We start from the raw sequence: 23,463 nt of genomic DNA, 5'->3' as shown, positions 1-23,463 counted from the left end.
AACAAAGCAGTACTTTTCAAAGACCTTTGTGAAATTCTCAGCGTTATGGGAGATGTTTCCAAGAACATCTATAACCAGGATTTGTTGGCTCACCGCCATCATTCAACAGATACTTATTTCAGCTGTGGTCTCAAACGGTGGAATTCAAACCAGCACTATTAGCAATTCCTGGAACTTGTTACAAATGCAAATTTTTAAGCTTCACTCTAGACTTAATTCATGGAGTAGGGCCCAGCAATCTGTTTCAAAAAATCCTTCAGATAATTTCTAAAGCATCTTAAAGTTTGAGAACGACTATAATATGGCCCACCACCTTGATCTCTGCTTAGAAGAGGGTATATAAAAACTACCCTCCTTGAAAAAGTTTATACATATGACTGGAGAAATAAAATGACTAGATTAAGAAAGACTACACTTCCAGGGATATATCAAGTACTAAATGAACAGTACGGCCTTAAAATTCCCCAAAATTCAATGAAAGAACCATATTTTGAAAGGAAAATTCAATCAAGAATGTAAAAAAGGGTTGTAACCTATTTGAGGTACCTAAGCTAAAAAATTTCCTAAAACAGATTTAAATACAACGGGATCTTTGGCGCCTTGGAAGTGCTGGGACACGGGTTTGATCCCCGGCCCAGCACGGGTTTGATCCCCGGCCCCAGCACTAGTCAGAAATGAATCTGACTAGTATCCATGGGGCTTAAAAAGTAGCACTATATGCAGTTCCCACTGTGGCTCAGCAGAAATGAATCTGACTAGTATCCATGAGGACACAGATTCAATCCCTGGCCTTGCTCAGTGAGTTAAGGATCTGGCCACAGCTGCAGCTTAGGTGGCCACTGCGACTTGGATCTGGTCCCTGGCCTGACCTGGAACTCCATATGCCACAGGGTAGCCAAATAAATAAATATTAATAAAGCTTCTTTTGCTATCATTTACCTCTTTGCAACAAACATTTTTAAATGCACAGGACTTTTCCTTGCTTGACCAGCTATAAAAATATAAAAGTATATCAAGTTACTATATCTTTCACTTGCTGTATTTTCTATATCTACTGTATCTTTTTTGTACATATCCATAGCTTTCATTTGCTATGTTTTCACATACAATCCTAAGTTAACTGAAAGAAAAAGAAATATTCCACTCATTTTTCATGGCTATTACCCTTCCCATTTACCAAATATCCAACATCCCAGATATAACTAAATAACTAAATATAAAAATATAATTAACTATAAAATATAATTAACTATAACTAAAATGTATGATGGTAAAAAAATGTGGAAGATTGTGTCAAAGACAATCCTTATCGTATCATAACCAAAGAAAATGCTTACTACTGCAGAAAAGTGCTATGGCAAAACAGATACAGAAAATAAATCAGAAAACTCACTTATGCAGATACCTTGAAAGGAATGAAGGAAGAAATGGGGGGGGGGGCATGGGGCTTAAAAAGTAGCACTATATGCAGTTCCCACTGTGGCTCAGCAGAAATGAATCTGACTAGTATCCATGAGGACACAGATTCAATCCCTGGCCTTGCTCAGTGAGTTAAGGAGCCAGCATTGCTGTGAGCTGTGATATGCAGCTCGGATCTGGCTGTGGCTGTGTTGTAGGCCAGCAATTGAAGCTCCACCCTTAGTCTGGGAACCTTCATATACCTCAGGTGCAGCCCTAAAAAGACAAAAAAAAAAGAAAAAAAAAGGAAGTTGTCCCATCATTTTCCTTAACAATAAACACAAAGAACAGAGTCTACTATATTATGAAAAATACTGTACCAGCCAGAGAATAATATATCTGGGAACAAATCTGACCAAGGAAGTGAAACACCTGTACACTAAAAATTACAAAACACTGCCGAAAGAAATTCATGAGGACCTAAATTTTTTAAAAAGACTTTGTTCATAGATAGAAAAATTTAATATTAAGATGTCAATACTATCCAAAGCAATGTGTAGATTCAAATAATCACTATCAAAATTCCAAGTCTTTTTCTATTTTTTTTTTTAATTTTTGGCCACACCCAAGGCATGTGGAAGTTCCTGGGCCAGGGATCAAACCTGTGCCACAGCGAGAACCAAGCCACTACAGTGACAATGCTGGATTCTTAACCTGCTGCACAAGAGAACTTGATAGCTTTTTTTTTTTTGGCAGAAATGGAAAATCAAATTCTTAAATTCATGTGGAACTGCAAAGGGCCCTAAATAGCCAAAACAATTTTGGTTTTAAAAAAGAATAAGGGAGTTCCCGTCATGGCACAGTGGTTAACGAATCCAACTAGGAACCATGAGGTTGGGGTTTGATCCCTGCCCTTGCTCAGTGGGTTAACGATCCGGCATTGCCGTGAGCTGTGGTGTAGGTTGCAGACGCAGCTCGGATCCCACGTTGCTGTGGCTCTGGCGTAGGCCAGTGGTTACAGCTCCGATTCGACCCCTAGCCTGGGAACTTCCATATGCTGTGGGAGCAGCCCAAGAAATAGCAAAAAAAAAAGAATAAGGTTGGACAACCCACACTTCCCAATTCTAAAACCACTACAAAGTTACAGTAATCAAAACAGCATGATATTGGCATAAAGACAAACATATAGAATGGAACAGAACTGAGAGTCCAAAAACAGATCTATATATTTGTGGCCAAATGATTTTTTTTTCAGAAAATTGTATTTTTTTTGTTGTTGTTGTTTAATGATTTTTATTTTTTTCATTATAGCTGATTTAAAGTATTCTGTCAATTTTCTACTGTACAGCATGGTGACCCGGTTATACATACATGCATAGATTCTTTTTTCTCATATTATCATGCTCCATCACAAGTGACTAGACATAGTTCCCAGTGCTATACAGCAGGATCTCACTGCCTATCCATTCCAAAGGCAATAGTCTGCATCTATTAACCCCAAGTTCCCAATACATCCCACTCCCTCCCCGTCCCCCTCGGCAACCACAAGTCTATTCTCCAAGTCCATGATTTTCATTTCTGTGGAAAGGGTCATTTGTGCTGTATATTAGGTTTCAGATATACCAAATGATTTCTGACAACAGTATCAAGTCCATTTAGTGGGGCAATGGAGTTGCCACAAGCAGATTTCCACATACAGAAGAATGAAGTTGGATCCGTACCTCATATTACATATAAAAATTAACAGAGAGTTCTACTGTGGCATAACGGATTAAGGACCCAGCATTGCCACTGCATCAGCCTGGGTTGCTGCTATGGCGTGGGTCCCATCCCGGGCCCAGGAACATCCACATGCCACAGGCACAGCCAAAAAAAAAAATTTAACTCAAAATGGATCCATGATCTAAGTATAAGATCTGAAACCATAAAACTCTTACATTAGCAGTGGATTCTTAGATGACACCAAAAGCATGCACAACAATAAATGCATAAACTAGATTTCATCAAAATTAAAAAATTTTACACATCAAAGAACAGAATGGAAAAAAAAACCCAATCTAGGGAATAAGAGAAAACATTTGGGAGTTCCTGTCTTGGCACAGGGGAAAAATGAATGTGACTAGGAACCCTGAGGTTTCGCGTTCAATCCATGGCCTCGCTCAGTGAGTTAAGAATCCTGCGTTGCCATGAGCTGTGGTATAGGTCGCAGACACAGCTTGGATCTGGCATTGCTGTGGCTCTGGCGTAGGCCAGCAGCTACAGCTCCGATTAGATCCCTAGCCTGGGAACCTATGTATGCCCGGGGTGCAGCCCTAAAAAGACAAAAAAAAAGAAAAAAAACATCTGGTGTCTTAGTCCCTTCAGGCTACTATAATAAAATATAAGACACTGGGTAGGTTACAAATAACAAACATTTATTTCTCACAGTTCTGGAGGCTGAGAAGTCCAAGATCATGGTGGTGGCAGATCCAATAACTGGTGTGAACCCACTTCCTATATGGCCATCTTTCTATGGTAACCTCACATGGCATAAGGAGGGAAGTTTCCCTCTGGGTTCTCTTATATAAGGATGCTAAACCCATTCATGATTTGTCTATTCTCATGACCTAATGACCTTCCAAAGGCCCCATCATTTAATACTATCACCTTGGGGGTTGATTACAACATGTGAATTTGAGGGGGACACATTCAGTCCACAGCACTTAGAAGTCACTTATCTGATAGGGAGTTAATATTTAAGGGTACAAACTTGCAACAAGTAAACAAAGAAGTCCTAGAAATACAATGCACAGCATAGTGATTTTATTTTATTTTATTTTTTGTCTTTTTGCCCAGCATAGTGATTTTAGACAATACTGCATCACAAACTTCAAAGTTGATAAGAGACTAGGTCTTAATTGTTCCTACCATACACACAAAAAGATAATTATGTGATGTTATAAGAGATGTTAGCTAATGCTACAGTGGTAATCACACTGCAATATATAAATGTATCAAATCAACATGTTGTACACCTTAAGCTTACACAATATCATATATCAACTAAACCTCAATAAAAATAAGTTTTTTCTTTAAAAAAGGACTAAGGGGAGTTCCTGCTGTGGCTCAGTGGGTTAAGAATCCAACTGTAGGAGTTCCCGTTGTGGCACAGTGGTTAACGAATCCGACTAGGAACCATGAGGTTGCAGGTTCGGTCCCTGCCCTTGCTCAGTGGGTTAACGATCCGGCCTTGCTGCCGTGAGCTGTGGTGTAGGTTGCAGACGCGGCTCGGATCCCGCGTTGCTGTGGCTCTGGCGTAGGCCGGTGGCTACAGCTCCGATTCGACCCCTAGCCTGGGAACCTCCATATGCCGTGGGAATGGCCCAAGAAATAGCAAAAAGACAAAAAAAAAAAAAAAAAAAAGAATCCAACTGTAGTGGTTCAGGTCACTGTGAGGTGTAGGATCAATCCCCAGCCTGGCACAGTGGCTTAAAGGATCTGGCATTGCAACAGCTAAGGCTCAGATTCAATGGAATATTACTCAGTCTTAAAAAGCAATGAAATTCTGACGCATGCAAAAACATGCATAAACCATGAAAACATTATGCTAAGCAAAATGAGCCAGTAACAAAAGGACAAATACTGTATGATTCCACTTATGTGAAATATCCAGAGTAGGCAAAAATCACAGAGACAGAAGGTAGATTCGAGAGGTTACTTATCAGGGGCTGGGAGGAGTGAATTGGGAGTTACTGCCCAATGGTTACAGAGTTTCTGTTTGGGGTAATAAAAATATTTTAGTGATGGTTGTACCACACTGTGAATGTAATTACTACCACTAAATTGTACTCCTGAAAATGGAAGAAGTGTCAAACTTTACTATGTATGTTTTACCACAATATCTTTTCTTTTTTGCTTTTTAGGGCTGCACTGGCAGCATATGGAGGTTCCCAGGCTGGAGTCCAATTGGAACTACCTACAGCTGCCAGCGTGAGCCATAGCCACATCAGATCTGAGCCACATCTGTGACCTACCCTACAGCTCACAGCAACGTCAGATCCTTAACCCACTGAGCGAGGCCGGGAATCGAACCTGCAACCTCATGGTCCCTAGTTGGATTCGTTTCCGCTGCAACATGACAGGAACTCCCTGAACTGTACACTTTAAATGGGTGAACTGGAGTTCCCATCGTGGCTCAGCAGTAACAAACCGAACTAGTATCCATGAGGACTCGGGTTCAATCCCTGACCTCCCTCAGGGCTGGTTAAAGATCCAGCATTGCTGTGAGCTGTGGTATAGGTCACAGATGAGGCTCGGATCCTGGGTTCCTATGGAACCCAGCTCCAATTTGAGCCCTAGCCTGGGAATTTCCATATGTCAAGGGTGCAGCCCTAAAAAGACCAAAAAAAGAGAAAAAAAGGGGGTGAACTGTACGGTATGGGGAATTATATCCAATAAAGCTATTAAAAACAATTTACTGGAGTTTCCTGGTGGCTCAGAAGGTTAGGATCTGGCAATGTCACTACTGTGGCAAGGGTCCAATCCCTGGCCTGGGAACGTCCGCATGCCAAGGGCACAGCCAAAACACAAAACAAAACAATTTACTTACCTAAAGTTAAAATGGCATTAACTAGCTATCACTGATTTAGCATGTATGATAACTGGGTTGAAAGCCCAGCTGAAGCTGACCTTGGCATTATTTTAAAATTAAAATGAAAGACAAGATTGTAGAGAAGTCTAACCTTCTTACTTAAACCTATTATTTAAAGTTTATTCTTTAGGGTTAGTAGATGCAAACTATTACATTTGGGCTATATTAAGCAATGAGATCCTGCTGTATAGCACAAGGAACTTCTTTACAAGTAATCCCACTGAGAGCAAAAGAAGTAATATGCCCAAAGTAAATGGTCAACAGTACCACTAAGAAGGAATTCAAATCTTTCCAGTTTCCAATTCTGCTTTCAGGGATAATTAAAGCCTAGAAGAAGAGTAGTAATAAGAGAAAAATAATCCATAAGAGAAAGGAATAGTAGTAATAAGACGGAAAAAAGTGTACTCAAGAAAATCTAAGGGAGTTTAAAAACAACACACACATTCAGAAAAGTGAAGATAAGGAAGATACAGACCAAGGAAATGCAAAGTCACTAAAGTCAGACAAGGAGAGGTGTAAGCAAAGAGTAATCAAAACTGCCATTTTCAGTAGAAAAGAGAACAAGATTGAAAAGTAACTGGATGTGACAACTAGTAAGTCACTGCTAACCTAACATGCACTGTGGGAGAAGGGGTCAATTAAGAAGATATGGAGGAGTTCCTGTCATGGCGCAGTGGTTAACGAATCCGACTAGGAACCATGAGGTTGCGGGTTCGGTCCCTGCCCTTGCTCAGTGGGTTAATGATCTGGCGTTGCCATGAGCTGTGGTGTAGGTTGCAGACGCGGCTCGGATCCCGAGTTGCTGTGGCTCTGGCGTAGGCCGGTGGCTACAGCTCCGATTCAACCCCTAGCCTGGGAACCTCCATATGCCGCGGGAGCGGCCCAAGAAATAGCAACAACAACAAAAAGACAAAATTAAAAAAAAAAAAAAAAAAAAAAAAAAAGGATATGGAAATCAAGAAGTATTCACTACTCTCTCAAGAAGGCTGGCAGAGAAGATACATATAAAAGGAGTGTGGAGATCAGGTGGAAGATACACAGGAAGAAAGGATCTTTTCCTGTGCTGTAAAATACCTACAGGAATTTCTCATCCTCAAAGACAAGCAGAGAGAAGAACTAAAACATTACTAAGGGTTTGCAAAATACTTACCTTTGCTTTAAACTGCACGAGATGTAATTCCCTTTCATAAAGTGATATAGGCTAAGATATCACAAGACATGAGACTGTTGCGGGAGGAGAGGCAGCCTTTCTTATTTTTCTGCAAATCCACCAACATTTAGAAAAGAACCTTGCACAAAGGAAGCACACTAATAAATGTTTGTTAACAGGACATAAGTTATCTGTCCTGTTAATGCCTTTATACCCATCTAGCAGCTCCCCTGGGTGCATATTGCAATAGAAACTGGATCTAAAACAAAACACTTCCAGTCAAACAATTATTGTTTTAAGTGTAATTAAGAGCAAGCAATAATATGTTTAATATTTCTGATAAGGCAATGTATTCCAAAATGTTCATGTCATTTATTTACAGGCTTATTTCTAACCTCACATAGACTATACATAAATATATATATGTATTATTGTAATCTGAGCTGTCATATCCATCTCACAGACCCAAAAAAAAAAAAAGTTTAAAATCACAATAACAAATTAAATCTACTGCATTCAAAATTCTACCAAAATTATCTTCAATGTTTCTGGAAAGAATTCAAAGACTAGATCATTTAACTAGAAGGGGGAAGTAGTTTGGTAATATAAAAGTCTCTCAAACATGTGTGAGTGCTATGCAAGTTGGTCAATATTCACGGATTCCTAGATATCATAGCACTCATATTTAATTTTTTTCCAGCAGATTAAGGACCCAACAGTGTCTCTATAAGGACACAGGTTCAATCCCTGGCCTTGTTCAGTGGGTTACAGATACGGCACTGCTGTAAACTGTGACAGAGGTCACAGTGCAGCGTGGATCCAAGTGCTGCCATGGCTATGGTTTAGGCCCCAGCTACAGCTCCTATTCAACCCCTTGCCTGGGAACTTCCATATACCACAGGTGTGGTTCTAAAAAAAAAAACACAATTCTTCTTGGGTAGAAAGAAATGCAATTAAATGCAATTAATCCATCTGGAAGTCTCCGTGGAATATTAATTTGTAACTGAACCAAATCAATGTTATATAGTCTAATTTAGTTTAGCAGTAACTCTTTTCCCTATACTTTATCAACAGTTCTCATTCAAATTTACTAAAAGAAAGCCACTTCTTTCTGTGAACAAGTAATTTTTCTTTTTGGCAGAAGGAGAAGGAAAATACAGTGGCCAAAATAAAACTACAAGCTAAATAAACAATACAGGGTGAGCAAAACCCTTGTCATTAAATAACCTATTATCATTAAAGCCAAGAATAGGCAAGGGAAAAAAATGATGCAAAGTTTAAGAAAAAGGTTTTGGGTAGTTACTTACAGCATAAAATAAGTAGCGTAAGATGGTATCAATGTTGACTGAACAGAAAATCCAGAATAGATTATAATTGGCACAAAATGTTTAAAAAAAATTTTTTAAATAGAATAAAATCTGAGAATTAGAAGGAATCTTAGATCCAGCAGTTCTCAAACTTTAAGGTACGTAAAATTTACCTGAGGAAATATTTGTTTAAAATTCAGGTTTCCAAACTCAATGTCCAGCTATTCACATTAAGTGAGTCTGGGGTGGTGTCCAGGAATCTGCATTCCAAACATAATCTACATACTACAACTGAGAAAACTATGCTAAATTAATCTATCTGCCCAGAATCTCACAGGTCTCATTAACTCTAGCAGTCTTCCCACTACACCACTTAAACAACTTTACAGTTGAAAGAACTGGGACAAAGAAAGCATAAATTACTAATTCATTATTTGATGTATTGAGTAATCTTAGAATATTTCCCAGCTCCAATTCCTTTTCCTTATTCATTCATTTCGTAACTCTTAAACTCTTCTATATGCATAGCAATATGGTAGATTACAAAACAATTTAAGATAGGAGTTCCCACTGTGGCACAGCGGAAACGAATCCGACTAGTAACCATGAGGTTGCAGGTTCAATCCCTGGCCTCACTGAGTTAAGGATCTAGTGTTGCCATGAGCCATGGTGTAGGCTGCAGACTCGGCCTGGATTCTGGCTGTGGTGTAGGCCAGCAGCTGTAGCTGTGATTTGACCCCTAGCCTGGGAACCTCCATATGCCCCAGGTATGGTCCTAAAAAGCGAAAAAAAAAAAAAAAAAAAAAAAAAATTAAGATATAAACCTTGTCCTCTAGAAGCAATTACCAGTTAGGAAGACAAGGCAAATACACAAAAGTGATAACCAATGGCAAGGCAATATATTAGTAAGTGCCAAAATAAGTGCTATGGGCACAACCAAAATGCAATCCCTATCAAATTACCTGTGAAATTTTTCATAGAACTAGAACAAATTATTCTAAAATTTATATGAAACCATAAAAGACCCAGAACTGCCAAAGCATCCTGAGGAAAGAGAACAAAGCTGGAGGAATAACCGTCTCAGACCTCAGATAATACTACAAAGCTACAGTAATCAAAACAGCATGGTATTGGCACAAAAACAGACATATGAATCAAGGGAACAGAAGAGAGAGCCCAGGAAAAAAACCCCACACACATACTATCAATTAATCTTCGACAAAGGAGCCAAGAATATATTATGGAGAAAAGACAGTCTCTTCACCAAGTGGTATTGGGAAAGCTGGACTGCACCATACACTCTCTCACAAGGTACAAAAAAAAAAAAAAAAAAAAAACAAAACCCAAAATGCCTTATATAATAAGACATGACACTATAAAACTCCTAAAAGAGAACACAAGCAAAACATTCTCTGACATAAATTGCACCAATATTTTCTTAGGTCAGTCTCCCAAGGCAATACAAATACAAGCAAAAATAAGCAAATGGGGAGTTCCCGTTGTGGCTCAGTGGTTAATGAATCCGACTAGGAACGATGAGGTTGTGGGTTTGATCCCTGGTCTTGCTCAGTGGATTAAGGATCTGGTGTTACTGTGAGCTGTGGTGTAGGCTGCAGATGCAGCTCGGATCCCGCATTGCTGTGGCTGTGGTGTAGGCCAGTGGCTACAGCTCCAATTAGACCCCTAGCCTGGGAACCTCCATATGCCACAGGAGTGGCCCTAGAAAAGGCAAAAAAAAATAAAATAAAATAAAATTTAAAAATAAACAAATGGAACCTAATCAAACTTAACAAGCTTTTGAGCAGCAAAAGAAACCATATACAAAACAAAGAGACAACTGACAGAATGGAAAAAACATTTGCAAATGATGTAACAGATAAGGGCTTAATTTCCAAATTATACAAACAATCCCACTCCTGGGAATATATCCAGACAAAACTATAACTCAAAAAGATGCATGTACCCCCATGTTCACAGCAGCACTATTTGCAATAGCAAGACATGGAAACAACTTCAATGTCTATCAACAAATGAACAGATAAAGATGTGGTTTGTAGATACAATGGAATACTACTCAGCTATTAAACAGAATGAAATAATGCCATATGCAGCAACATGGATGCAACTAGAGATTATGATACTAAGTGAAGTAAATCAGAAAGAAAAAGACAAATACCATATATCACTTATAAGTGGAATGTAAAATATGGCACAAATGAATCTATCTATGAAAAAGAAACAGACTCACAGACATAGATAACAAACTTGTGGTTGCTGCAAGGGAGGAGGATACAGGAGGGATGGAGGGGAGTTTCGGGTTAGTAGATGCAAACTATCACATATAGAACTTTTTTTTCACTTTTTTTTTTCTGTGCTCTTTACTTTTTTTAATGATTTTTATTTTTTTCCATTATAGCTGGTTTACAGTGTTCTGTTCACTTTCTACTGCACAGCATAAATAAGCAATGAAGTCCTACTGTACAACATAGTCAACTATAGTCAATATCATAGGATACACCATAATGGAAAAGAATATAAAAAAGAATGTACATATGTGTATAACCGAGTCACTTTGCTGCACAGTAGAAACGAACACAACATTGTAAATCAACTATATTCAATAAAAAAAAATTTTAAATATATAAGAGTGCCTGTCATGGCTCAGTGGTAAAGAACCTGACTAGGATCCTCAAGGATGCAGGTGCACTTCCTGGCCTTGCTCAGTGGGTTAAGGATTAGGCATTGCCATGAGCTGTCGTGTAGATTGCAGACTCAGCTCAGATCTGGTGTTGCTGTGGCTTTGGTGTAGGCCAGCAGCTGCAGCTCGGATTCGACTCCTAACCTGGGAACTTCCATATGCCATGTGTGTGCCCCCCCCAAAAAAAAGCAAAATAAATAAATAATATACATATATATGTAATATATATTCATATATATATGAATTCATATTCATGTGTATGTGCACACATAAATTCTCTGGTGATTCAGTGGGTTAAGGATTCAGCATTGTTACTGCTGCGGTGCAAGTCTGATCTCTGGCATGGGAACCTCTTCATGCCAAGGGCATGGGAAAAAAAAAACCAGATATACATAAAACAGCTCACACAACTCAGTAACAAAAAAAACTACTAAAAAATGGACAGAAGACCTAAACAGACATTTCTCCAAAGATGGCCAATTGGCACATGAAAAGATGAATCAATTTTGCTAAAGAAAAATCATTAAAGAAATGTAAATCAAAACCACAATGAAGTATCACCTCATACCAGTCAAAATGGCCATCATCAAAAAGTCTACAAATTGGAGTTCCCGTTGTGGCTCAGGTGGTTAATGAATCCAACTGGGAACCATGAGGTTGCGGGTTTGATCCCTGGCCTTGCTCAGTGGGTTAAGGATCCAGCATTGCCGTGAGCTGTGGTGTAGGTTGCAGACAGGGCTCGGGATATGGCATTGCTGTGGCTCTGGGGTAGGCTTGGCAGCTTTATCTCCAATTAGACCCCTAGCCTGGGAACTCCATATGCCATGAGTTCAGCCCTAGAAAAGGCAAAAAGACCAAAAAAAAGTCTCCAAATTGACAGCCATCTTGAATGAACTGTTTATCACAGGGAGGAAAAAATTTTCCCCTAACCTTCTTGGTTCTTCCGGCTGGTTTAAGAATTAAATTGACATGAGGCAGGTTAACAGGAGAAAATCAGGAGTTCCCGTTGTGGCGCAGTGGTTAATGAATCCAACTGGGAACCATGAGGTTGCGGGTTCGATCCCTGCCCTTGCTCAGTGGGTTAACGATCCAGCATTGCCGTGAGCTGTGGTGTAGGTCGCAGATTCGGGATCGGCGGCTCAGATCCCGAGTTGCTGTGGCTGTGGTGTAGGCTGGCGGCTACAGCTCCGATTGGACCTCTAGCCTGGGAACCTCCATATGCCGCTGGAGCGGCCCAAGAAATGGCAAAAAGACAAAAAAAAAAAAAAAAGAAAAAAAAAAGAAAATCAAACAAAAGTTTGATAACACATAATCATGAGACCCCCCCCCCAAAAAAATGAGTAACTATCTAAAATGGCCAAAGCCCTCACATTAAATACCATCCTCAGCTAAAGACAAAAGAGGATGTTGAGGATGTGGAGAATCAGTTATGGGGGGTTACCAAGAAAACCACAGTAACTGAAGATGATTGTGATACAGATTTAAGGCTTTGCCTTCTCCACTGATGAGTGTTTCTAGAGATTTTGTCATCTTCCTCATCCACATACCAAAAGAGAGACACTCTTAGAAATGGAGTCATTCCCTGGTCTGCTGTTTCTCAGAAGAGAAGAGAAGAAACAACAGCAAACTTAAAACAATAAGCCAGAGAGACATATTTTAGGGAGACAAATTCTGTTCCTGTACATCATAAACTCCATCGCATCATTCAATCTATTTATTATTAGTTCTCATATATTAAATTATTATATTGAATAAATGTATACAAAATTTAAGCTTAAAAAATATATATATACAAATTGGAGTTCTTGTCGTGGCGCAGCAGAAACGAATCCAACTAGGAACATGAGGTTTCAGGTTCAATCCCTGGCCTCACTCAGTGGGTTAAGGATCTGGCGTTACCATGAGCTGTGGGTGTAGGTCGCAGACACGGCTCGGATCTGGTGTTGCTGTGGCTGTGCACTGGCTAGCAGCTATAGCTCTGATTGGACCCCTAGCCTGGGAATCTCCATATGCCATGGGTGTGACCCTAAAAAAAAGCAAAAAATTAAAAAATTAAACAATTTTTAAAAGTCTAGAAATAATAAATGCTGGAGAAGGTGTGGAGAAAAGGGAACCCTCCTTTTGGTGGGAATGTAAATTGGTACAACCACTATAGAAAACAGCATGGAGATTCATTAAAAAAACTAAGAAGAGAGTTGCCATATGACCCAGCAATCCTACTCCTGGACATATACATGGAGAAAACTCTAATTCAAAAAGATACATATACCCCAATGTTCACAGCAACACTATTTACAGTAGCTAAGATAAGAAGCAACCTAAATGTCCATCAAAAGATGTATGGATAAAGAAAATGTAGTATATATACAATGGAATATTACTCAGGCATAAAAAAGAATGAAATAATGCCATCTGAGCAATGTGAATGGACCCAGAGATTATCATACTAAGTGAAATAAGTCAGAGAAAGACAAATATCACATGATATCACTTGTATGCAGAATTTAAAATAGAATACAGGAGTTTCCATGTGGATCAACAGGTTAAGGATCTGGCTTGGTCACTGCTGTGGCACAAGTTCAATACTTGGCTTGGGAATTTCAACACAACATGGCCAGGGGTAAAAAAAATTAGAAAACAAATGAACTTATTTACAGAACAGAAACAGACTCAGAGACCAAAGGGGAAAGGAGGTGGGAGAGGGATAAATTAGGAATCAGCAAATATTTACTACTGTATGTAAAATAAACAACAAGCTTCTACTGTATAGCACAGGAAACTATATACAATATTTTGTAATAAACCATAATGAAAAACAATATGAAAAAGAATACCAAAAACTAAAACAGCATTGTAAATCAACTATACTTCAGTTTAAAAAAAAATGGTATACGAGTTCCCATCGTGGCTCAGTGGTTAATGAATCCAACTAGGAACCATGAGGTTTCGGGTTTGATCCCTGGCCTAGCTCAGCGGGTTAAGGATCTGGTGTTGCTGTGAGCTGTGGTGTAGGTCGAAGACAGCTCGAATCCCGAGTTGCTGTGGCTGTGGTGAAGGCCGGTGGCCACAGCTCCAATTAGACCCCTAGCCTGGGAACATCCATATGCCACAGGAGTGGCCCAAGAAACAGCAAAAAGGAAAAAAAAAAAAAAAGTATAGCCAGTTAAGAAATTAACTGATTTAGACTGACTTCACTCTGTACCTTTTTTTTTTTTTTTGTCTTTTTAGGGTTGCACCCAAGGCATATGGAAGTTCCCAGGCTAGGGGTTGGGGCTGAATCAGAGCTTCAGCTGCTGACCTACAACAGCCAACCCATACCACAGCCACAACAACTTGAGATCCCAGCTGCATCTGCAACCTACACCATCGCTCTCCACAACGCCAGATCCTTAACCCACTGATTGAAGCCAGGGATAGAACTTTCATCCTCATAGATACTAGTTGGGTTCGTTACCACTGAGCCATGACGGGAACTCTCCTCTGTACCTTTTATATTTAGAATTTATCCATCACAGATAAATATTCAATTTATTCTTTCACTGTTAAAAAAAGTTGGCCTTTGGAGTCCCTGTCAGTGGCTCAGTGGTTAACAAATCCGACTCATATGCAAGTTCAATCCCTGCCCCGCTCAGTGGGTTAAGGATCCAGCGTTGCCATGAGCTGTGGTATAGGTCGCAGACAAGGCTTAGATCCCAGATTGCTGTGGCTATGGTGTAGGGTGGCAGCTATAGCTCCAATCTGACCCCTAGACTGGAAACCTCCATATGCTGTGGGTACAGCCCTAAAAAGACAAAAAGGCCAAAAAAAAAAAAAAAGTTGGCCTTTAATGAAGGAAAGCTGGAATAAACATCCCCCCCCATTTCACACACACACACACACACACACACACACACACACACACACACGAAGATCAATATCACCATCACAGCAACCCACATGCTAGGATAGCTTTTGTGGAGACTTAAGTTGGTATAATTGTTAGGCAAAGGACTAATTAAGAGTTTGCTCTTGTTCAAAAGGAGAGGGAAGCTTCTCTCCTAGACTATATCTTCCTGATCATATGTGGTAGATTGAAGGTCCTAATACATTCCCTGATAATAGTATTATACATCCATATATTAACTAAAGCTTCAATACAAGCAAAGTATACTTTGCTACCCCTTATCTTTAGGTTAGGCCAACGGGATGTCAGATAAATGAGCAGAGTCTGGAAATTGGTGGGACTGGGCTTGTCCTCTTGAACTTTTGCCAATGCCATGAGATAAACTTCCCCCCAAGAGATGTTAACCTTCCCTCCAGACTGGGCACCCAAATAAGACAAGTAAAGCAGAATAAATGCTTACTGCTGTATGCCACTATGACTCTTGTAGTTGACAGTTATGCAGCAAAAACTGACTGAATCACAATATTTTAAAAATCCAGGAGTTCCCATCATGGTTCAGTGGGTTAAGAACCTGACATATCCATGAGGATATGGGTTCAATCCCTTGGCTCACTCAGTGGATTAAAGGATCCAGTTTTGCTGTGACTTCAGCATAGGCTGCCAGCTGCAGCTCCAATTTTCCAATTAGACCCCTAGCCTGGGAATTTCCACATGCCATGGTTGTGGCCATTTAAAAAAAAAAAAAAAAAAAAAAAAAGCAAAAAAAAAAAAAATTACACTTCAATAAAATTAAAAAAAAAAAAAAAAAGATAAAAGGAATCCATTGTAGCTCAGCAGAAACAAATCCGACTAGTAACCATGAGGTTGAGGGTTTGATCCATGACCTCACTCAGTGGGTTAAAGATCAGGGGTTTCCACAAGCTGTGGTGTACCTCGCAGACACAGCTTGGATCCTGTGTTGCAGCGGTGGTAGCTCCAATTCAACCCTTAGTCTGGGAACCTTCATATGCCACAGGTGTGGCCCTAAAAAGGAAAAAAAAAAAAATCCAAACAACCGAGACTGATTATACAAAGCAGGTGTTCTCAAACTTGAGTGAGAATCTTTTGGGTTTCAAGTTTTTTAAAAAAATATATAGATAGGTCCCAAAGAAATCCATTCAGTACATGCAGACTGTTGGGCCAGCAGTATGCATTTAATCAAGAACCATAGGAGTTCCCCCTATAGTGAAACAGGATCAGCAGCATCTTGGGAGCACGTGGATGCAGGTTCAATCCCCAGTCAGGCACAGTGGGTTAAGGATCCCATCCTGCATTGCCACAGTTGGGGCTTAGGTTGCAACTGCTACTTGGATTTGATCCCTGCCCTGGGAACTCCATATGCCGAGGGGCGGCCAAAAAAGATAAAAATAAATTAAAAAGAATCAATTTTTTAAAAAAGAACGATAGGTGATCCCACAGTGCCCACATCTTCAGATACACTTTAAAAAAAAAAATCCTAAATTTCTAGTTCTTCAACAATATTCAACTGCTCAAGAACACTAACTAGGTAAATCTTGCCTTAGATAATTTATGTGTTCCTGAACAGATGTATGTAAAACTGAAATCTAGTCAAATGTAGAAAGAATCAGCCGATACTGACTAGGCAGAATCAGCTGACATCAGTGCCAGTTCCAACAGCCAAGGAGAAATGACAATGATACGATGTTAAGACCCTGAATTCCTTCAGTATCCTAGAGAACTTTCCAGTAATAGATCCCAATAATGAGGCCATTTGAAATACCAATAATGAGACACAATACTGTAAATCAACTATACTTTAATTTTAAAAAAGAACGAAAGAAATTCCATAGGCTCCCTAACCTCACAGGCCACCAAGGATGCAAGAAGGACAAGAAGGATGAAAACAAGAACTTAAGAGGAGGAAAAGAGTAGCTGAGTCTGCTCAGTGGGCTGCACATGGTGGGGCAGGATATAGGGTTAGCTATTTTATCTGTAACCACTACAACCTAAATAAAAAGCTTGGCAACTTTTTTTAAAAAAAATGTTTAAACAGAAGCTGACCTTGAAATAAGTATTACATTGTATTGTACACTTTTAGTAAAATTAAGAATTCACTTATAAATCAAAGAAGCATGTATTTTTTATATAAATTCTAATTTTTGCATACCAACTGTTCTTAGAATTAAGGAATCTAAGAACTAGAATGAGTAAGTGGGGGAAAGTGACTCAAAAGAAATAGAGGATTTAACCATGACCCTATAAAGAGATTTAATAACAGTCAGTCTTCTAGTATTATTTTCCTGTTCAGCTGCACCATTTGCACCTGTCTAGTTATATCACTGCATCTATATATCCCAAATCCACACAGGCCCTCTCTAGCCACCTTACACTTAATGAAAACGTACTAAACACTTCAACATTAGGCAAAGTTTTGCATGTTTTAGAACCACGATATCTGCATAACCAGTGCTGTACCAAGATCCAGTTAAATGTTTATGCTTCTTTTCAAAGGCTTATCTAACTCTTACTTCATGTTCCCAGTTAGAGTAAGAAGTTGTTGCCATCATTAACGTCCTAGGAAAGGGTGCAGACTGCAATTCTGGCTCCACAGTTTACTGACAGAGTGCTGAGTTATTTAAATTTTCTGTACTTTGATCTCTCTATAAAAGGAGCATAACTGAACCTAAAGAATCGTCATGAGGATCAAATGAGAAAACACACGTAAGCCTGTTAGAACAGTTGCTGGCCCATAGCAAACGTTAAACAAATACTATTATTACTACTATTATTGTTGTTATAGCTCTGAAATCCAGCTTCACAAATTTTGGCATTTGGTGCTACTAAAGAAAGAAGACAACTAAAATCACTTTTAAGCAGTGATTACTTTAATCCATCCCTTTTAGGGGCCATCATTCTAATACTTAATTTACCAAATAAAATGAAGTTTATTTTTAAGTCGATTGTACTTTCTCCCACTTTTATCAGTTCAGATAAGCTTGTCAACTAAAAATAAGAATCTATGTTCTACAAAGGTTAATAACAAAGAACACTAAAAAATCTATGCTCTGAGACTTCTGGTCTTAGAATGACTGCTTAAGCTTAAGGCCTTTTACTCTCTTCATATTTCACAGGAACCACATGGCTTACAACTAGAGAATTTAAATAACTAACGCAAAATAATCTAGAGAAAAATCATTCTTTTTTACCCCAAAAGGAATTGTGGCAGTTAAAAATATTAAAACATCAGCATCAAAATACATTCAATTCAGAAGTTCTAATTATTTTAACACAACTATAACAAACATAATAGCCACTAATCAACAATATTAAAAACACAAAAGGAGTGTTCAATTTATCTTTCAGTGTTTTCCCAATGCAGACTTTTTAAATGGAAATAAGCAAGCAATCTCCACATCTAACATAGCAGTGAGAAATTAATGTGAAAATTACACTTAAGAAAAAGTAATTGGAAAGGTGTTATGTTGTCCCTCATCCATTTTTTTCTTCATTCATTTTAAAATATATAATCTATTTGGCCATACTAAACCAAATTTAAAAATTATATGTATCACTCCCCAAAATTTCTGAAAGCAAATCACCAAAAGACTGCTTGAAAAATTAACTGCAAACGTAACATGAGATTTGCACTAAGGCGTTTGAGAATTAAAGACAAAATATCCTAAGGAAAGGATGACTACCATTTCCCTTTAAGCTTCAGCAAAATGTCAAAAGAACTTTCTTTCAGGACTCAGATCTCCTAGAAGTCTGACGTGAGGTCAATGACAGGAAAACCAACAGATGCCAGATGACTAAAAGAAAAGTTACTGAAAATACTTCTAAACCCAACAGTAATTCTAAAAGCAGATAAAATACAAGAGTCCAAGATTGAAAAGATGAAAACATAATTACTTATACCCTTCAAAATAAAATAATACCAATGATAATAACAACTAACAGTACTGTACAATGTATTAAGAATTTCACAGTTCTGGGTTCCTCAACATTTATTCAATTTATTCGGGAACGTTTTGGAATAATGAAAGTAACATGGATTCCCAGAGAGCGATCTAAATCTAAAAATAAGGTTCAAGTGTATGCTCCATAGTTTAATGTTTTTACTGTAAGCCAAATCCTCTTCTTTATATTAAAAAAAAAAAAACCCTACAGTTCTGTTTCCAAAGATCTCATAATAGACACTGTCCACTGGTGATTAAAATATTATTTTTAATCCTGGCATTACCTCACAGCTAAAAATGTCAAGATACCACACCCAATGTGTCTTTTTTCCCCCCCGCGGGTGGGAGGTGTGGGGGTGGGGAATACGAGGAGTGGGGATTCGAAACTACACGACAACATGGAAGGGTAGTTCCCTGGAAGGACTGGAAAGGCGCGCAGGTACCAGGCGATCGGGGGAAGCGTGGCGAAGGGCCGGTGCAGGCCTCGGCCTCTGCAGGCTCCCTCCCTCGCCACCCGCAGGGGAAGTGGCCGGGTCGTGCCACCCGGGGCTACTCACCGGCCGCAGCGCTGACCAGCAGGACGGTCCACAGCAGCGAGGGCACCCGCCGGGGCCACCGCAGCGACGAAGTCATCCCTGGGCCAGTCGAGAAGCAGAAGAGCAGAGAAAATAAATATGGAAAGTGAACACGGGCGGAGAAAGACGGCCGAGAAGCTAGTCCTCGCTCTCGTCGGACTTATCCAGCCCGAAAAACAATGCAGTTTGAAAGGACAAATGGCAGATGAGAGGACCGAGCTGCAGAGCTTTCATTCCGCAGCAGAAATTCCCTTCATTTCTCTCCCTCGCGGCTCGGGGAGTTCGCTCGCCTAGGAGGGGGTGCCTCGGCCCCCCAAACTGAAGGCATGTCCGTGGGGAGAAGCAGGGAGACAAGAAGAAAGCCCCGCAGTTATTTCCCTCGTAGTTTCACGATATCAAAAAAATATCCAGGTCTGGGAGAAAACATATCCAGAGTGGCGAGGGGTGGGGAGCCGGGATTCGATGGGGACGCCAAGGATCAGAACAAGTTCCCGACTGCCGGGAAGGGCAAAGCCGGGCGGGCGGCGGCGCCCGATAGCCGGAGGCGCATCGCCCGTGGCTCCGGGAGGGCAAGATTCCTTTTAAGTTTCGCTTCGGTGCTTCCTTTACTCCGATTTCGAGCACAGCAAATCCTCTTCCTCGACTGGATCGAAAAAGGTGCCTGCCTCCATGGACAAACCCACCGCCTTCACGTCTTCGCGGAACAATCCTGCGAGGGTCTGGCAGGTCCCAGCCGGAGGGCTGAGGGGCGGTGGGAAGCGGGGGAGGGGAGGGGTCTGCAGGCCGGGCCCCGAGCTCCCCAAGACAGCGGGCGGAGGGGAGGTGCGGGGAGGCTGCCCTTTCTAGCCCTCTCCGGTGTACTTCTTCCTCTCTTTTTTACTGCTGCCGCTCCATCTTGCCTGGGGTAAATTCTGCCGTGAAAGCCTCGTCTTCTATGGCTCCCGTGAGCGAATCACAACCCTCCGGAGGAAGCCGCCGCCGCCGCCGCCGCCGCCGCCTCGTTTTCCCGCAGCTCTAGGCTCCGGGCGGAGCTCAGGCGTCGCGGGCCGAGGGCGGGGGGCGGCGGGAGGGCGGATGTAGGTGGCTGGAAAGGGGGGTGGGCAGCAAGGCGGCGAGACACCCCGCGCCCCTCCGGGAAGCACTTCCAGTGGCTCCGAGCAGACCAGACACAAAGGGGGGAGTCGCCGCAGCTGCCAGTCTGCGGCGCTCCCGGTCACCGGAGTCGCCCCGCCTCCGCCTCCTCCGCCTCCGCCTCCTCCTCAGTCTCCGGCTCTTCCCGGCCCTGTCTGTCTCGGGCCTGTGGTGCAGCGCGGGCGGCGGCGGCAGCAGCGGCGGCGGCTGCGGCGGCGGCGAGACGAGGCCCGCACTGCGCCTGCGCGCCCGCGACCCCGCCCGGCCCCGCCCCTCGCTCCCGGGCTAGCAGAGGCGGACTCCGAGGCCCTAATGCTGCGTGTCTCCCCCGAGCCACCGAGGGCAGGGCGGGGCCGGCGTCCCACAATGGGCAACGGTGGCCTTTCTCCTTCACGCACATACGCGCACACGCACACAACGGTGGCCTTTCTCCTTCATACACACTCATTCACACACACACAAAACGGTGGCCTTTCTCCTTCAAACACACACATTCACACACACGCACGCACCTTCCATACGGGCACGCTTGGGATTTGTGTGCTTAAGAGAAGGCGGCCGCATCTGTAGTCCAGCGTTTGCCAAACTCTTCGAGCTCGGTGGTTTAGCCTCTGACTCCTCTGGGACTCTTGGAGTAAAGCCTTGAGGGGCAAATATACCCCCCTTTGTTTCTTGGGGCCGGAGCCTGCCTCTCCGTAGCCCAAAGAATCTGGATGGACCCGCCTTTACCCGAACCGGAGACCTCGGCCTCCTCGGTTCCCCTCACCGACTCAAAACAAAAGCCCAGAATTTAGGGGTGGAAAGACCACCCCTAAATTGATGTTTTTGCTCTAATTGGTGCCCTGCAACCCTCAAGCACCCATTACCTTAACCTTCCCTAGCTAACAGGAATATGGAATGTTTGAAAGGCTGCGAAGCCAGAAAGAACTCCTTCTTTTAAAATTCTATTCGCTATCCTGCTGTCTGCATATCTGTCTTTGCAGTGGAGTTTCCACTTCGAGGGTGGGCTTTTATTCACAAAAGCTGGGGGCCTTAGGGGGTTTTTTAGGGCATTTGAAAGGAAAATCGCGGTGTGGGGTGCCGCCTCAAGGTAAAGAGTGGGGTCGGGTCTACGCTTCGAGGAAAAGGGCAGGTATTGCTGCTCTTTCAACTGGAGAGGATCTCTTGCGGAGGTTTTTTGAATTGCAAAAGCCCAAGCAACCAAGATTCCTCCCCCGCCCTGCAGCTCGTACTCCTGGGGGATCTTGGTCGACTTGGGTGGGATTTTGCTGGGGCAAGAGGGAGAGGGTGACGTGCGTGGCGCCATGATCGGAAGTCTGGGTTTAATTCTTAGCTGCGAGGTGGAAAATCTGCGTGGGAGGGCGATCTTAGAGGTGAAGTCTAGCCTTCCCTTTTACTAAGCAGAAGGGTTATTCTGAAGGCCGGTTTTGCTGGTCTTTCATTGTGGCTAAGAGCCATTCCAAAGATAACGTTCAAAGATACACTCCTGAAGTCATACTCTTTGCTTGCTTATTCAAGTCCCCTTTTATCTGAACTTGATGTAAATAAATCTTCACATTCCTTACACTAGTTGCTGTTATCATACTAAATATCTTCTATAATTAGGGGGTTGTGGTAACACCAGCTCAGAATTCTCAGACTTTTTTTAGTGGAAATGTTTTTGTACTGTTTACCCTTCAGGCAAAGAGAAAATTTTCCATATTGTAAAATATCTTAAAAAGAAAAAACAGGAGTTCCCGTGGTGGCTCAGTGGTTAATGAATTGGACTAGGAACCACGAGGTTGCGGGTTCGATCCCTGGCCTTGCTCAATGGGTTAAGGATCCTGGCCTTGCCTTGAACTGTGCTATAGGTTGCAGACGCAACTCGGATCTGGCGTTGCTGTGGCTGTGGTGAAGGCCAGTGGCTGCAGCTCGGATTGGACCCCTAACCTGGGAACCTCCATATGCCACAGGTGTGGACCTAAAAAGCAAAAAAAAAAAAAACTTAAAAGGAGCATATGCTTTGATTCACTAGTTTTATTACTATGAGTGTGTATCATATATATTATATATACTTTTTTTTTTTTAACCCAAGAGGCCTAAAATAAACTCGTATTGTGGTGAAGCTGGGTTAAAGATCCAGCTTGCTGCAGCTGTGATGCAGGTCGCAACTGCAGCATATTAATTGGTAGCATACTAGTTTTTTCTCCTCAATTTTAGGTTAAATACTTTATTTTTATTTGCATAAAAATTTTCCTAAGAAATAGTAAGAACCCTTATATGTATTATAAATATATGATAAATTATATAGAAAAGAAGACAGGGAGTTCCCATCGTGGCTCCATGGTAACAAACCCAACTATATATATCCATGAGGACAAGTGTTCAATCTTGGCCTCCATCAGTGGATTAAGGATCCAGTGTTGCCATAAACTGTGGTGTAGGTCTCAGACGTGGCTCGGATCTGGCTTTGCTGTGGCTGTGGTCTAGGCTGGCAGCTGTAGCTTCTGTTCAACCCCTAGCCTGGGAACCACCACATAGGGCAGGTGCGGCCCTAAAAAGACCAAAAAAAGAAAAGAAAAGAAAACAGGCTCCTAGGAATTTCACATGAAAAAAATTACGCTACCAACTTGGTTAGAATAATTAGTAGATAACCAGATAGACAACTCTCCTCCCTTTTCTGTTGTTCCTTGTAATATCTCAGTTGAGACATGGCTGTTCACTCACTACAAGAACATCAGAGAACTAGGCAATGA

The 23,463-nt window shown here is 41.4% G+C and overlaps 1 protein-coding gene across 1 annotated transcript in view; it reads right to left on the bottom strand.

Annotated features, from left to right (window-relative positions):
- Window positions 1-19,671, bottom strand: part of BMPR2 (bone morphogenetic protein receptor type 2) — a 160,920-nt gene extending 141,249 nt beyond the window's left edge. The window contains exon 1 of the mRNA NM_001204900.1: window positions 19,580-19,671. Coding sequence (NP_001191829.1) covers window positions 19,580-19,655 — 76 coding nt within the window. The 5' untranslated portion in view covers window positions 19,656-19,671. The remainder of the gene's footprint in view (window positions 1-19,579) is intronic.

This window comes from Sus scrofa, chromosome 15, assembly GCF_000003025.6.
Source record: "Sus scrofa isolate TJ Tabasco breed Duroc chromosome 15, Sscrofa11.1, whole genome shotgun sequence".
Classification (NCBI taxonomy): domain Eukaryota; kingdom Metazoa; phylum Chordata; class Mammalia; order Artiodactyla; family Suidae; genus Sus; species Sus scrofa.
The sequence above is the reverse complement of the archived record's forward strand: the minus strand, read 5'-3'. Positions and strand labels throughout refer to the sequence as shown.